This window comes from Podarcis muralis, chromosome 8 (genome assembly GCF_964188315.1).
Source record: "Podarcis muralis chromosome 8, rPodMur119.hap1.1, whole genome shotgun sequence".
Classification (NCBI taxonomy): Eukaryota; Metazoa; Chordata; class Lepidosauria; order Squamata; family Lacertidae; genus Podarcis; species Podarcis muralis.
The window spans coordinates 43,528,007-43,544,142 of NC_135662.1; the positions used below are offsets into that span (position 1 = coordinate 43,528,007).

General features: G+C 39.1%; 1 protein-coding gene across 1 annotated transcript in view; it reads left to right on the forward strand.

Annotated features, from left to right (window-relative positions):
- The window catches only part of CDH2 (cadherin 2), a 119,280-nt gene that overhangs the window by 15,412 nt on the left and 87,732 nt on the right, over positions 1 to 16,136 (forward strand). The window contains exon 2 of the mRNA XM_028737108.2: positions 3,785 to 3,899. Within this exon, the coding sequence (XP_028592941.2) occupies positions 3,785 to 3,899 (115 nt within the window). The remainder of the gene's footprint in view (positions 1 to 3,784; positions 3,900 to 16,136) is intronic.

Genomic DNA, 16,136 nt, shown 5'->3' on the forward strand with positions numbered 1-16,136 from the left:
CCCTGCCTAGTTGGATTGATCTACAGTGATGGGCTAGCAGTTTTCTAATATTTAAAAAGTAATTAGTAGACTGTTGGCACAAGGTTGATAAAAATGATGATTTAAAAAGTTCAGTTGTAAATCAATATTATAGTTAGGTTTTCAACCTTGATACTAATCTAGCAGATATTCAGAATACTGTATGTGTTTTGCTTTTCTCATTGTTTTGAGTGAAAGTTGAAATGTTTTTTAAGCCAAGCAAAATTGCATTTTAGTGACATGTGATATGTTTTGTCTAGCTGCAATTTAATTACCATCTACTTAAGAGTTTATTTCTGTTGATTTCAGTAAAAACCAATTGAGTGACATATTTCCTGCAGGTGGTTTGTAGGCCAGCTTGTTTCAGTTCTTTTCCCGTAATAGTATTTCACCGACTAAAAGACCTGCCTATCCTGTGCATTTGAGTAGTTACCTGCTTAAAGTTTCTTAAACTTTTCCAGAACTGATGCCTACTTGAGCAATCCCAAATGTCCCAAGAAGAGCTGATGATGGGTAGCTGCATCCTGCAGATCTCTCTCACCACAGTTCGAGAGGGAGGTCCACAGTGCAAGGTTTCCTAGTAAAACTATGGAAAGGTTAGCCATTGCAGGTTACTCTCCATCTGTACTCAGAGCTCGATGGAGGCATGGACATGGTGTGTCAGGAGGGACCATGGATCTGCAGCAGTCTAAGCCTACTCAGTCCCTTGGCATACCTTCAGACTGACCCCCGGATATATGCCGGTCATTAAGCTAGTACATGTATATTTAATTCTCTTACATTGCTGTCAATTTTTGATAACAGTATTTTTGCTTCAATTACTTTTGTAAGAACAGAGACAATAGATATTAGCAGTATTTTCTGTGTCTCATAAAGGTGCATTTAGGGTATTTTTCATGGTCTAGTACTTGTGCAGTAGCGCTGATGTTGCCCTTCCACTTTCAGCAGGGCTCTGTAGATTGCATTCAGATCTGCATTTCAGAGGCCATTCGCATCACATTTAAGCTATTTCATTAGTCCCGCCAATAGACAACAAAACGCGGTATTTTATTCTTTTCATGGACATTTCCATGACTATAGGAAATATAACGTATGACCAGCCAGGCCCGTTGAGCAGAATTATGATGGATTTTTGCCTAGGTCCTTACACCAGTGCTTCCCACTAGTGATTATTAGAGAACTCGAGGCTCTAGTGAGGTGAGTTTTTGCTGCTTTTAAATCTCAGGCCCCTTTGCAAGTTATAGTTTCTGTGTGCAGCCCATTTAAATTGCTTCACAGGGTTTATTAGTGTTGAACTGTTGCTATGTCGTAGTTCATCACCCACATCCTGCAATTCATGCTTTTACAACTGTCCAAAAAGAATGATCCACAAGCCTCTCTTTATAAACAAATGTTTCATCATAATATGACATCTGTTATGTGAGATGATTTAAAACAGCCTCTCTATAGCAAGTGTAAGGTGCGCAGTTGCCTTTATCTTCTTGCTGAGAGGAGGGCAAAGTTTGGTTTGATTTGCTTCTGCAGAAGGAAGAAAACAGAGATTTCACACCCAGCAGCAGCAGCTGAGCCAAATCTCTAGCAGAGGACTGGCGGGAAGAAGCACTCTTAGTTTGGCAATGCTCCATGGCTCAGTAATTGAAAAACAACACCTTACTCTTGTTTTTATAATTTTGCCAGGCATATATAAACAGACTTTTAAAAAAATGGTGGTCATATCTTAAAACTGCAGAATTCCCATGAAAAACTACTTTGATTCTTACAGACATATCTTTACTAGAAAGAACATTTTATGAATAGTTTTCCCAAGGGGGAAAGGGGAATTGTTTTTATGATTTCAACGTTCTTCGTATTCAGGGGAGAAGTCTGCACCCTAGACAGAAAGGAGTGGTGTTCTTACACACTTCAGCTTCCATTCTACAGTATTATGAAGATTACAATGTTTGGCTTTAAATTGTTTTGCTGTGTCATGAAATAAAAATGTAAAAGAGAAATGTATGGCTGTGATGCTTCATACTCTTCAACTGAACTTGAAACGACCCAGATTGTGTGGTGATTCAAGATTCAGTTTTATTTAATTCCAAATGCAAAACACGAGAGGCTAAGGCATTGTCAAAGTTTGAATCTCTGATTCCTCTCATGTGTTTATGGCCACAAAATCTTTACAATAGACTTGCTTTTGGGAACAGAGTGCTGTCTTTTGTCTCTGGGAAAAATTGAGAGGTTGCAAATGAAAGCATAAAGAGGCCTCTTTATTCATGTCCCCAAGTCTTTGTTTCATTGGGCATTGTTTCAGTTTATAAGAGTTGTTTTAGCAGATATAGCGGGCTGGAAAGGCCGACTGATTCCCATGCACATCAGTGCAGGCTTGTTAAAATCCTGTTATCTACTCAGCTGCCCACCCAGGATTTATTTGTTTCAAGGGTAGTTAGGATGTCTGTCGCCCCCCCCCCCTTGTTAGTTACATTGAGTTTGCTTATTAAATTATGGAATCTGACAGCATCTTGGGCTGAAGAACCGCCTCCCGCTCTGATTTTCAGGGTTTATTACAGTTGTTGTTTAAAAGCAGTACTTAGCATTTTCCAGAATAATTCTCTTATAATTCAGAAATCATGTGCATTTTGTTTAGCACAGTTGTTTGTCTATAGGTGCCTAAGATAATTGCAGTCAAATTTTGTGTGCAGCTTAATGTTCCTATGACACCAAAATACTTGGGAAGTGGAAGTCCTCTGATTAAAAATGTTTATGGTAATGAGATGTACAATACCACCTAGTATAGTTTTTGACTCTGGTCACGTAGATCTTTTATTTGGCCTTCTTTCACTACAGAAGTGGGTTGTTAAATTGTACAATGTTGTATGTTTTAATGAGGTAAGAGCAGGAGACAGCATGGTTATTAATGTCATACTTGGCATTTAGGTAGATCAGCTATATTAAAGAAAGCCTCCAATTGATGGTATTAGCTACAAACAGTGTAAATGGCTTACTAGTGATAGTTCAAAGGACTATTTAAATTTTAAATGTCTGTCTGTAGAAACCTGCTTAGATTGGAATTGTTTAAGTTGTGCTGTAAGATGACACAGGAGTGGGTTTTTTTAACTGTTTAACTTAGATTACTATTTACTCCCATTAATGAAAATGCTGCATGAAAACACTTTTTTAAATTAAGGGTTAACAGTTTCAGAAAGACAACAAATCAGGCTTTCTTTGTGAACTGAGTAACTATTCTTCAGTAACTTTATAGCAAAGACGATTGTATTAAAAACATTTATTTGCAAATGTATATAGAGACTTCATATGACTGCATTTATCCAATCAGACAAATTCAGAGTTGAGCAGAGCTTGAAATGTATTGACAGGTTTAGTGAACATGTTTTGAATTGGCCATTAAATCTCTTGAATGCCTCAGATTCATATCTGACAAACTTGATAATCAGTTTTCCGTAACATTTATTTTTATTTGAAGAAATGAATTTGTTTTTTCCACAATTCTACTTCAGCCTGAATGGCTGTTTAAGCTGAAACACTCAGTTATATAAAGAATCAAGATTGTGTATTATTTAGATCTTACTAGACAAGTGGGATTTGTTCCTTGCATCCCAGTTATCAAAAAGATTAACCCTTTGCCCCCAGAATCCTAATTGCAGCCATTTAGAAACAAAGAGGTTGTTTGTACAAGATAGTAGCAAAATCGGGGTTTATGCCAAGTGCAATGCTTCTCAATTGAATGGGGTTGCGAGTATTACATAAATTTTGTCTTGCATTTCAGGCACCTATAAAGGCAACTTGTGAAGAAGGCACATTATGCAAGACTGGGTTTCCTGAAGATGTTTACAATGCAGTCATATCCAGGGGAGTTCATAAAGGACAGCCTCTTCTAAATGGTACGGTTGCATGTGACATTTCGTTTCTTTTTTCTTGTGCATAAATTCATTCTAAGGTATATCGTTTGGATTCCTTAAATAACACAAGAACCCTCTTTTACTTCAGTAATATACCAGATATATACTACCAGATGTAGTTTTGGGATTCAATTTGATAGAAATGATTGACCAAAGGTTTGCCATTGAAATGTCTCTTCCAGAGTACTTTTCCACAGAACTCATTGTGAGATGGCTTCATTGCAATACTTTTCTGTTAGCCTTCTTGATAAGGTCATTCTCGATTTTGTAAATTATAACAGGGACCTTTCTTATCCTAAATAGGAACTGAAATTTTATTACAGAAAAATATTGTCCCCAAATCAGTTCTCTCCCTGTACCAAAATGTGCTTGCTATGTGGCAGGGGTAGTGTTCATAGAAGGATAAAATAGTATAATATCTATGTTCTCATCTCCCCTCACCCACTTCTCTCGTTCTGAGTGTTTTTTGTACATGTGAAAGCCTTTTACCAAGCTGTCATATGATTTGTGAAAGCTACCTACTTTTTAAAAATTCCCTCTATCCTTTTCCCCCCAAATGGCATAATAACCGGAATGAGAACAAAAAGATAGGCGGTTCCCATTTCTTCAGCCTTCAATGCCATAAAAGCTGACAGAAATCTCAAGAAACACAAAAATATTAAAATTGTTTATTTATTTCTGTTCTGTTAGAAACATATATTGTGTGAAATATATTGCTAATACTTTACAGCTAGACAGATTTTTCTATACGAAGAGAGAGAGAGAGAGAGAATTTTAATTGTCAGTAGAGGGCCTCAGAGTAAGAAAAATGTATTAATTTTGTTGTTTTATAAGCTGTGAATATCATAGAAATTACTTTGCAGCTAATTTAGAAATTATGGCGCTGATCAAGAGGATTAGTTTCAGTGAGTTTCAAATCTATCTTAAATAAAAACTAATTTGATTCTATCCATTGTTTCTTTCTTCTACAAATATTGCTGCATAGATCAAACCATTAACATAAATGAAAAAGATTTTTTTTAAAAATGGAGCCACAAATCAAACTGATCCTTGAAACAAAAGCTTTCTTCTGTATTTAACATATTCTATTCAACAGTGTCTGCTCATAATTATATTTTTACAGACCTTCCTAGTGCTTTCATAACAATAATTGAATCTCAAATGCAAGAGGAATTTATTGGTTTTAGATTATTAAATCCTGACTTTAATAAAGTACTTCATTGATTCATTTAAAGCAAGGAAATAAATTCCATATATTTGGTTCACTAATTAGTAGGTTTCAAAAATGATAAGACAACTTGGAATATCCTTCAAAACTTGTTTCTTGATATTGGGAGTTGTGTTGCGGTTTCTATCTTTAACTATGAATTTCTAGAGTTCAATTTGGTAGTGCAATTAGCTGCAATTCACACCTATCATAATAGTCAAAACAGCAGTTTCTCCCCTGTTTTCAAAAAAAATGTTTCCTGATGATTTTGTTCACATTCATATACGAGTAAGTATAAAATAATCCTCCTTCTTAAGAAGACTTGCAGATAATGTGCCAGAAAAGTAACTAGCTCACAAAAAGTACCACACACTTCTGCTAGTAATTTGTTACCTAAAAGAAAAGACCTGTCACTTGGGTAAAGTTTCTCTTCCAAGTCTTCTAGAGGTATTCCTACTTGCCCTGTGGAGAAAAATGTGTGTGAAGGATCTGAACAAAGGAACTGCAGATAAAGTGTGAAATCTTTGTTTCAAGAAGAACTTTGAGATTATTTACACTGATCCCAAGGGAGTACAATCACAACATGTTTGTTAAATTATTTCAATATATAACAACATTGTAAAGACAAATAATAAAATACCCCAATTTAAATAATAAAGAGGGGAAAACAATCACAATATGCTACTCATCTAATAGTTAATATTCTACTATTATACAGACATAAAGCTTAACATTAAATATTATATCTGCATACATAACCATGGCTCAGTAACTGTTGGCCACAACCCAGAATATGAAGCCATAGTTTGAAGGGGGCTGGCATACCATGGTTTGTATAACTATAAAGTAAAGGTAAGGGTACCCCTGCCCGTACGGGCCAGTCGCGTCCGACTCTAGGGTTGTGCGCTCATCTCACTTAAGAGGCCGGGAGCCAGCGCTGTCCGGAGACACTTCCGGGTCACGTGGCCAGCGTGATGAAGCTGCTCTGGCGAGCCAGCACCAGCGCAGCACACGAAAACGCCGTTTACCTTCCCGCTATAGAGCGATACCTATTTATCTACTTGCACTTAGGGGTGCTTTCGAACTGCTAGGTGGGCAGGAGCTGGGACCGAAAGACGGGAGCTCACCCCGCCGTGGGGATTCGAACCGCCGACCATACGATCGGCAAGTCCTAGGCACAGAGGTTTTACCCACAGCGCCACCCTTGTATAACTATGGCTAAATGTTAACATCTGTACTGAGCAAACTTTGGTTAATTGAGATCCCTTGCCTCTCCGAAGTTCTCTGCTGGGTACTTTTCTAGGTCTTCTGCTGCAAGCTTCACTGGTGTCTTCTACACACCCATAGGGATAGTGTTTAGCTTAGCAACCAAAACCATGGTTTCACATAACACTAAACCATGATTTGCAAGATGAAGCCTCAGATTTACACCCTTCTCTCTTTCCTCCAGTGAAGCTATGAGGAGTTTGGAAGCTTTCATACCTGTTTTAGCATGTACAAATTGGATTAATCTGAACTATGCTGTGCAACAGCAGAAGTGGCTTGGGGGGGGCATGTAAAAAAGCTATGAGGTAGAGAATGTTTTATATTTTTTCCTTCAGAGACAACCCCTAATGCCCCTAACAAATCCAATGCCACAAGAGGCTGGTCTCTTCCAGAACTCTGATTGTGTGATGTCCATGTGACAAGCCCAGGTCATGAATTGTGTGGAATGCAGGGTGGTTGTTCTTGAGTTTTGTGGTACCAGCATCCAGAAGGAAGGTTGCTATAAATTTTTAGGTAGCAAGCAGTTAGCTATATGAGAATGTGGGGTGTTGAAATTTAGCCATAAACCTCACCTTTCAACGAACCAAAGTTTGGCTCAGTCTCCTCCCGCCCCAAACACGTAGACACCAACTACACATAACCTTCTGCATTATCAGATAACCCAACACAGGACTTTACAAACTAGTCACGATACATCGTGGTGGATTAATTTGCTATAAATCTGAAAAGTTTATTTTGCAGTGGAAACATTTGGCCTGAAAGCCAAGTGCCCTTAAATAACTGGCGAGTGCAGGGTGGTCCAACACATAGCCTATGGGTCACATGCAGCCCTTGAGGCTTTTGAAATGGCCCTTGCTATGCCCCCCCCCCCCCCGGTTAATGACCAGCAGTGGCAGCAACAAACTGTTGTGCTTCGGTGTCGTCAGAAATTCAAAGTATTCTTCCGACTCACTTGGTCTGAGAGATTAGACCACCCTGGGTTAGTGGATTACAGCGGTGCATTTTACTGTATTTTATCTAATTGGGTTATACTCAGAGTAGACACATTAAAGTCAGTTAAGTCTACCCTGTGTATATATCAGCCACCAGACAACACAGGAATTCAATTGCAATATACAGAAAGTGAATATTACAAGACAGTTTTTAATTTCTTTTTTATTTGAATCAGTGTGTATTAGTTTAAAAAAAAAAAACTTCCTGGGGCATCATGTTTGTTTGTTTTGTTCACTACAACTTCCTTAGTCAAATTATTTTAATGGTTAATTCTCTTGAAAGTACCGACATGCTTGAAAGCATATCATTTGCTGGTTTTACATAAATGTACAGGCCATCATTGGATGGCTTTGACTTAAAATTTAATTACACTGTCATTTTGAAGTACTATTGTTGTCAAAAGCCCATTTTCTGGTTATTAAACTAGATGCATGTGACAATAGAAGTTAAGCATGCTTTGTGTTGTGCTCCCTTTTGAGGGTGAAAAGCTCTGTGGGCCAGATTCGGAACCCTGTATTTCCCTTGATATTGTTGGCGTATATCCAGATTTACACCAGCTCGAGATCTGAATTCTGCACTTTAATTGTTATGGATTTTCTGTGAGGGTTGAAGCTTTTTAAAGATTTTTTTTGCTATACTGTCAGTTGCCTGAGGTATAGAGGTTTTATTATCCTCTTAGCCAGCATTAAAATACAGTGACTGAGGCAAGAGACTCACAAAGTGACCAAACTTTTTTCATTTGTTTTCTGTTCTTTTTGTTGGATTTTAAAACATTAGGGAAACACTAATTTGTTTCCCTTCAAAACAGAAAACTCTTAAGGTTATACTTGCACTGTGAAATGTTAGAGATCTGCGTCAGATACTGCTTTTGCTTGCATGTCTCCTCAATACGGATGCAAACCTATACGCACTTACCTGGTGGTAAGTCCCATAGAACTCAGTGAGACTTCCTTTTGAGAAATGTATAGGGCTGCACATTAATTCAGTTTATGGGTGCACAAATCCCAGTTCTCTGTTGCAGTGCAACAGTTACAGAAAACGCACCCAAAGAGCTCTACCAGACAGCATCTCATGTAAGTGTTAGATAATTTGTTGAAAGAAAGCAGTTCTGTGGCAACTCTTACAGGAGGCCTAGATAGGCAGGGAGAAAAATAGACAGCAAGAATAGAATATAGGCAGACTCAGAATCTGGCTGTTGCTTAAGCAAAGATGTAGGCCATACTGTTTTGCCAGGGCGGGGGGAATCAATAGATTTCCTTGGTGGATGGGGTGTTGCTGGAAGATGAAACAATAATACAGCTGTTTCAAACACTACTGCAATTCTGAATGGCTTGCCAGTAGGGGCAGAAAGATAGAAATCTGGTGACCACCGTTTCCAATCCCCTTTCACTAAACACATAAGGATGACTCTGCCTATTTCTCGTATGTCAATCTTCCTTCTTCTTCTTCTTCTTCTTCTTCTTCTTCTTCTTCTTCTTCTTCTTCTTCTTCTTGCCTACAAGGACATACTTTGCTTTACATAAAGCAAAAATAAGACAATCCCCTCTCTCAGGCTTACAACTTCTTTTTCAACTTTGCTGCTAGTTAGAAGACACAAAATGGGCAATGATTCTATAGTCGACTCACATCCTGATCCTAAAACATTTCTATAGAGTTGAAGTTGGGACTTACTTCTCAGTACACATACTTGGGCTTTCAGGCATTGTGCTTTCGACTTGGTAGCTTGTTCTCAGATATTTTAACTCTAAAACCAGCTTTTTTTGTTGTTTAATAATGAATCTGTGAGTTTTAAGTCTGCATATTTATATTGATTACTGGCAGTTTATGGTTTACATCTACTTACAATCTTCACATGACCTTCATAAGGTGCACTGGCTTATGTTTCATTTCTGGATTCATTTGCAAGGACTGGTATAGCTATCCAAAACCCCTTACACTTTGGGACCAGTTCCTTGAAGGATTGCCTGTCTCCATGTGTGCCTCTCCTTACACTAAGATCCTCTAAGATCCTCCACCAAGGCCTTTATCCACATTCCTTTCCCATCTGAAGTATGTACAGCAGGTGCCTGCCAGGGAAGCAGCCTTCTTGGTGGTGGTGCCCCCAAAGCAGGACGCTTTCTCCAGGGTGACTTGCTTGGTGCCTACGCCAGTGTCATTTTGGCGTCAGAAAAAGAACTTATTTTCTTAGAACCTTTAATTCAATTTATCTGTTTCGTCTACATGAGGTCTCTTGTTTTTATGCTGCTCCTTGTGATTTTATGGTTTCTAATAAATCTTTCTATGTTTTTAATAGCATGTTTTAAATTAAAGATAATTTGTTTTCAGATTTTGTACGGGTATAAGTCCTTCAGAATTAAACAAAAAGTGTGTTGAATATAAGGTACATTGAAAATTACTACAGAAATATAGTGATCTTCCTTTTTGAGATAAAACTGAAATTTGCAAAGCAGTGAATAAAAGTTAAGGAGATGGATGTTAGAAAAACTCCTTTCTTGATAGTGAAGTGCTGTCAAATGTTTTATCTTAGGTACTTCACTGGTGGGCTTTCTGGCATTCTAAGCATCTAACTGATCACTCTGTTTGGGAAAGGAATTTTACTCAACGTCCTATTGGTGGTCAGGAGTGGTTTTTTCCAGCTCTTATCACTTCCGCAGCATATGATCAGGCCTGGAAGTTTGTCTCATCAAAGTATAGCTTATGACAGCTTTCTCATTGCTGATAGCAAATGTGCTCCACAAGCACATATAACCTGTTGGATTCCCCCCCCCCCCAACTCTTGTGGTATGCTAGGAATTAATGCAGTTTTATTGTTCTAAAAGTATCCCAAGATTGAAGAAGTTTTGCATTTCAACACCACATTCTATACAGTGCAATGAAGAATTCCTGCACAGAAATCTTGCATCAGTTCCAGTGGCTATATTGGGTAGTCTATATCATAGATTCTGATATGCTTTTGTGCAGTCCTTTCGATTAATAAAATTATAACATCATGCTTACCTTTGATACAACTGTGGCCTTGCAAATATTTGTCATGCATATTGCTTGGGTTACTGCAAATCGGTTATTGTAATGCTTTTTTAGCATACTAGAAAAGTTGCTATAGCATAAGATGCCACATAGTGTAAGTGGGTGTCCACTCAATTTAGCAGCACTTCTCCTTTATCTCCACCCCTTTAGAATCCTCTTCCCACCCCCTAGATCTGTTCCAGAGGATTGGGGGGCCCTCTAGAGCAGATTTTATGGGGACTGGAGAGGGAAGAAGAGAAAAATCCAGTTGCCCAAGTGAATTTGTGTTGCGAAAGCAGACAGACATCATTGCTTTTTTGAGTTTCATTCAGATGAGTGAACAATGATTAATAATCACCTAACTGCTTTATATCAATATGAGTTGCTTGCGAAGTTTTTAATTTAACAGAAACAGTAGTGTTCTATGACATGCAGTATTAGAAACTCACTTTTATGAGGTAGGTGCCAAATGGCTCCTTAAATCATGGTTATAGTTGCCAAAACGGAATGCCTAATTTGCATTTTGGGGCATAATCTCTTGTGAATAGTGGCTTTAAAAATAAAATCTTTTATTTAAATATGCAGATTTTTCACGAATCACTGGCTTATTATAATCTTAGCAAAAATGTAGGAGAGCCAGAGTATGTGTTCACAAAATTTCTGTGTAAAACTGTTGGTTTTCACATTGTGTATATAATTATATGTTCAGTTCTATCATTTAGATTTACAATGGGATCTTTTGTTGACTTGTCATCCTTTAACATCAGAAGACACAGAAATTACTAGAACTTCCTATTGAATGGGTTGTTTTTTTAAAAAAGTGTCTTAAAATACAGATTATAATACAAAAATAAAACCACATTCTAGCAGTAACTAAAAACATAATGAATCCATTAAATTAAATAATACTGTGTTAAAACATTGGATGTCATTCAGTTTGCGCTAATCGACTTGACTTCGTTGTTCTGAACATAGCTCATCTTTGTGTATCACCAATATATGTGTTATTGTAAACCATCTTAATTCTTAAGCAAGGGTGGAATGCAACTAGGGATGATTAATGGATGGTTGGGTACAAATAAGGGGTATTCTCATGTTGATACAGACTGTAAGGAAGACAGAAATTAAGCCTGTTCACATGAATTATTACTGGACTCATCCCCCATATTTGCAGGGCCATTTGTCACTTGTCCTCCCCATCACCACAAGGCCTCCCCACCAGCAGTTTCCCCGCCAACTCCCCCCCCCCCAACTGCTATAACTTACTGAACCTTATCTTGCCTGGGAAGTTGTATTAAGATCAGTAGCAGCATGTATGGGGATGGTGGAGGTTTGCTCATTTTTATGACCTTTTATTTTGCAGGATATATACATGGCTTTCCATATAAATCCATAATATCCTACCTAGGAGCTTCAGCTGAGCCAGCAGTTTGATAAAATAGAGCAGCCTCAAGTAGAGTAGATGAGAAGCCTCTGTGGAGAGGAAAGCATGACTCCATGCGAGATGAGGGCCCTGCCGGATTAACAGCTACAGGGGGTTGAAAGTGACCCAGGAGCCAAGCTTGTAAGACACTCATGTTGAGCAGGTGGCTGAAGAAATCCAGAGTGTGGATGGGCAGTGGAAGGGGCTGGGACTGTGAAGAGATGCAGTCAGTAGCTGAAGGCAAGGGGCAAGACAATGCCTTGGAGAAGGGCAAGCCGGCTGAAGCTGAGGTGCTGCTTCTGATTGATTTCTTCAGTCACTGGGAGCCTGCTGTGGAAGAGGGGAGCAGTGCAGGAGGAAAGGCCTTGCGAAGGAGGTGGAAAGTGTGTTGGGAGAAGAGTGAGCAGGCTGAGGAGCTGCTTCTAATTTATTTCTCTATCCCTTGGGAGAGTGCTGTGGAAGGAGGAGTGCAGGAGTAAAGTGCCTCAGCGGATGGAGATGAAGATCTGTTGTTTATAGAGCTCTTCACTCCGTGTGTGTGTGTGTGTGTGTGTGTGTGCATGCATGGGCAAGAGGAATCAGTGCCTGTGGAGATGCCAGAAGAAGAGGAGCAGCAGAAGGAATTTGTGCACCTTAGTGTGCACCAGCGCCTGAGGAAATGGTGGCAGAGGAAAACCCGAAGGAAAAGCTGGAGCTCTGTGTACATGCACCAGGGAGGCAGCCAGCATCTGCTGAGTTGAGTGAAATAAAACCCAGTAATGACCTTTCATGTCCCTATACTAGGTTCATCCCTTAAGCAGGCCCCAGTAGCCAGGGTCACTCAGAGTCCCATGAGTTTTGGGGGCAAGAGCCACTGGGAGGGTTACTTGTATTTGTTTGGGCCCATGAGATGTATTTGGAGTAAGCTTAGAAGGGGGAATCCTGGTCGTTTTTTGGGGTGAACTGGGCTGATGTGGAAAAAGTGCTCCAATATAAAGACTTGTGGTCGGATTATGATCAGCATCTTGGGGTAGGAGATTAAGTGGACTGGCCCAAGGGTGGCAAGAGAAAGAAAAAGAAAGAAAGAAAGAAAGAAAGAAAGAAAGAAAGAAAGAAAAAGTCTCCACTGTCCTTCACTCTGAGGAAACTGAACTCTGGAACCCCTGAATTCTTGTACCACTCAGAGTTGGGTGGCATGCAACAATGCATTCATTATCATGCTGCAAGTGAGAATTGACTTTTCTCCCATATGAAAAGCAATACCAGTTAATTTCTCTTTCGTTTTATGTTGTGTTGTGAACCACTACAGTATTCTGGTTTTCAGGTTCATTGTAGACCACCACATTTTCTTGACTCACGTAATTCTCTTCCTGTAAGCCGCCACAATGGATACATAGACTGAAGAGAAAGGGGCAGGGTCCACACATTATGGATACCCAGCAATTATTTTTAGGGACCTGTGAAGTATGGCATTTTTGCTCCCTGATTCACATGCATTTTATATCTCCTGCCACACATGATGGCTTTATAGAGGGAAAAGGATGGGCAAGGGTAGTACATTGCTAGTGTATTAGTAGCAACTCTTCTCCTCCAACTCCTGACATAGATTGGTCCCAATACAAGATAGAGCCTGGTACTATTTTGGAAGAGGCACTCTTCACAACTATGTTGCCAGGAGCTTTTTTTTTTTTTAAGGTTATTACACCTGTCATGAAATATAGAGGACACTTTCTCTGCTGTTGAGCAGAATTAAATGTATAATTGCCACTGGAATCTTGACCACAGTTGTAGAGTACTGGAAGCAGACATTTTGTGAGGCAGAATGTAGGCATTTTATTAAATTAAAGCCTGAGCTTAGGCCAGCACGGTTTTTAATGATGCACTCCATCTTTCACTGACTTTATATTAAAAAAAAACAACGCACTGGGGTTTGACTAAGGGCAAAAGAAAGAAAAAAGTGTTGTGTTACTTTCTTGTTGAGTAAGCCAGAACTGCATATCATGCATGATCTGGCAAACAGTTCAGGGTTTAGTTGGACTAGGATCAATAAATTCAGATCCCTTTGTTTAGTAAGATCGATGCGATGTAATGAAGTCTGTGCTCCAATTCCCTGCTAAGGATCACTGCAGGGGATAGGAAGGTGTCTGTTTCTGTGTTATAAAGTACAGCAAACATTATAGTGAATATTTTTTGTATTATATAAGGATTGGATTGCACTTTTATTTTTCTTCTTCTCTAGTTTTAGAAATCCCCTTTAGAAATCCACTTGAAGTGCCCTAGGAAATGAACTTTCATTTTTATGACTTTTCTTTTGCAAGATACATACATGCCTTTCCATATAAGCCCATGAAATCCTACTTGCTTCAGACTTCTTGCCTTTGTTATGTTGACGGGGTATTATAAATCCTTTTTTGAAAAATCCATTTTGAAATTAAAATGCATACTTGAGGGAAGAGCATTGACTTTTAATATAACCCCATATTCTAGGCATGTTTTTGATGTAAAGTTTGTAAGATGAGCTTCAGTAGCTGTTGCAATGCAATGGAGCCAATGCCTAATTTAAAAGTAAAGTACCGTGTATAAGACTAGGTTTTTTTTACTTTAAAATACGGTTAAAAATCTGGGGGCCTCTTATACACGGATAGTGCATATGCCCATTTTCTAAATTTGGAGTCCCCAAAAGTAGGGGGCGTCTTATACATGGGGGCATTTTATACACGGAAAAATACAGTATTAATCTGGAGTTCAGCCCTAACTGTGGCATTGTTGAAACAAAATAAAAAAAATCCTTCCAGCAGCACCTTAGAGACCAACTAAGTTTGTTACTGGTATGAGCTTTCGTGTGCATGCACACTTCTTCAGATAGCATTGTTAACATTGTTTCTCAGTAAGGCTCCTATGACCTTATTTCAGGAATAGCAGTCATAATAAGCTGATGGTTGTTACCGGTACTTGAGGGAAGGAGTGGCATGGTTAGGAGGCCTCCAGTGCAATGCCTAATTAACTTTTGGATCCATGTCTTGAGCAGATAGGTTAGGAGGCACTTGAGTCCTCGCCCAGGGGAAGGTGAGTGTGAGGGTCTCAACTCTGGCTATATGCACCTTGGTACCCTGGGATCTGGCTCAGGGTGCTCCTGCCCCGGATTTAGGCGCACCTGGTTTTCAATCCCAGGCTCAGAATCAGTTACCCAGTTTGGCTCCTCACCTGGTTATTCTACAGCCTCTGACTCCATGTCATGATTGCTGGTGGTTCTCAGGTCATGACAGGATCCTTCATTCTTCTTTCTCAGCTTGTTTTCTGACCTCTCTGTGTACTACATGCCCACCTGTTATCTGCAGGGGGGGGTTATGTCCCCATGGATATTTGGATCGAGAGAATCCAAGTGCATCACTTTCATTTATTACAAAGGAAACTATGTTTTCCAAATCCCCTTAAAATGCAAAGAATGATTGTTCCTGGAGCTCAATGTCGGTGTAAAATTTATTATAGAAGATGCTGGAAGATACCTGAGAAGTATGTGGCAATAGGCTGGTTGGACTTAAAGAAAGGTTTTATGTGATAATTCAGTATGAAATTACTTTGCTGCCTCTTAGTGAAAGGAGTGTTCATTTTATTGCCATATGAATATGCAACAATGTTGAGATGGTCACCTAATATGCTAACAAGATGTACTTCCCTCTACTGTTACATTATAATAAATGCATATGTCACTGCTGTTTGACAGTTAATTAACACGTGGTATGAAATACAAGAAAGCCACATTTAATTTCAACTCTCCTTTTTTCTTACCTTGTGAATGTAATTGCAGTTATAGTCCAACACGCTGATATTCTGTAATCTATCCATACTAATTTGCATGACACAGAGGAAGAATAGTTCTGCTTGGCATGATGGTTTATGGTGTTTTAGGTCCACCTTAGGCTCTGTATACCATACAGAGTGTGTCTTATCTCTCTGTGTATTTATTGATAAGTCGAATCAAAAGCACCTTCTAATTTCACGTGCTTAAGAAAAGTAATCAGTAAGGCTTTGTGAGTAAGACATTTACTATTAAGGCTATATGTTTGTGTTGATAGTGCAAGGAATATGAGAGTGATGACTGGAGTCACAATGCATTGAGGAAAATTAATGCATTTCTTTGCCTGTGTGATCTAGAATCAGGAGTTTGGTTCTATTCAAAATACAGGCTGACACCACACAGAATAGCACATGCTGGGTGGACATCATAAGAAACAGCACATGGAACCTTGTGATGCTGTGCAAGGAAGCTGCTGTTGGGCAAAAGTGAACAAATAGCCTGCTGAACTCATAAAATCCTTTTTGAGAAGTATCTCACTGGTTTGGG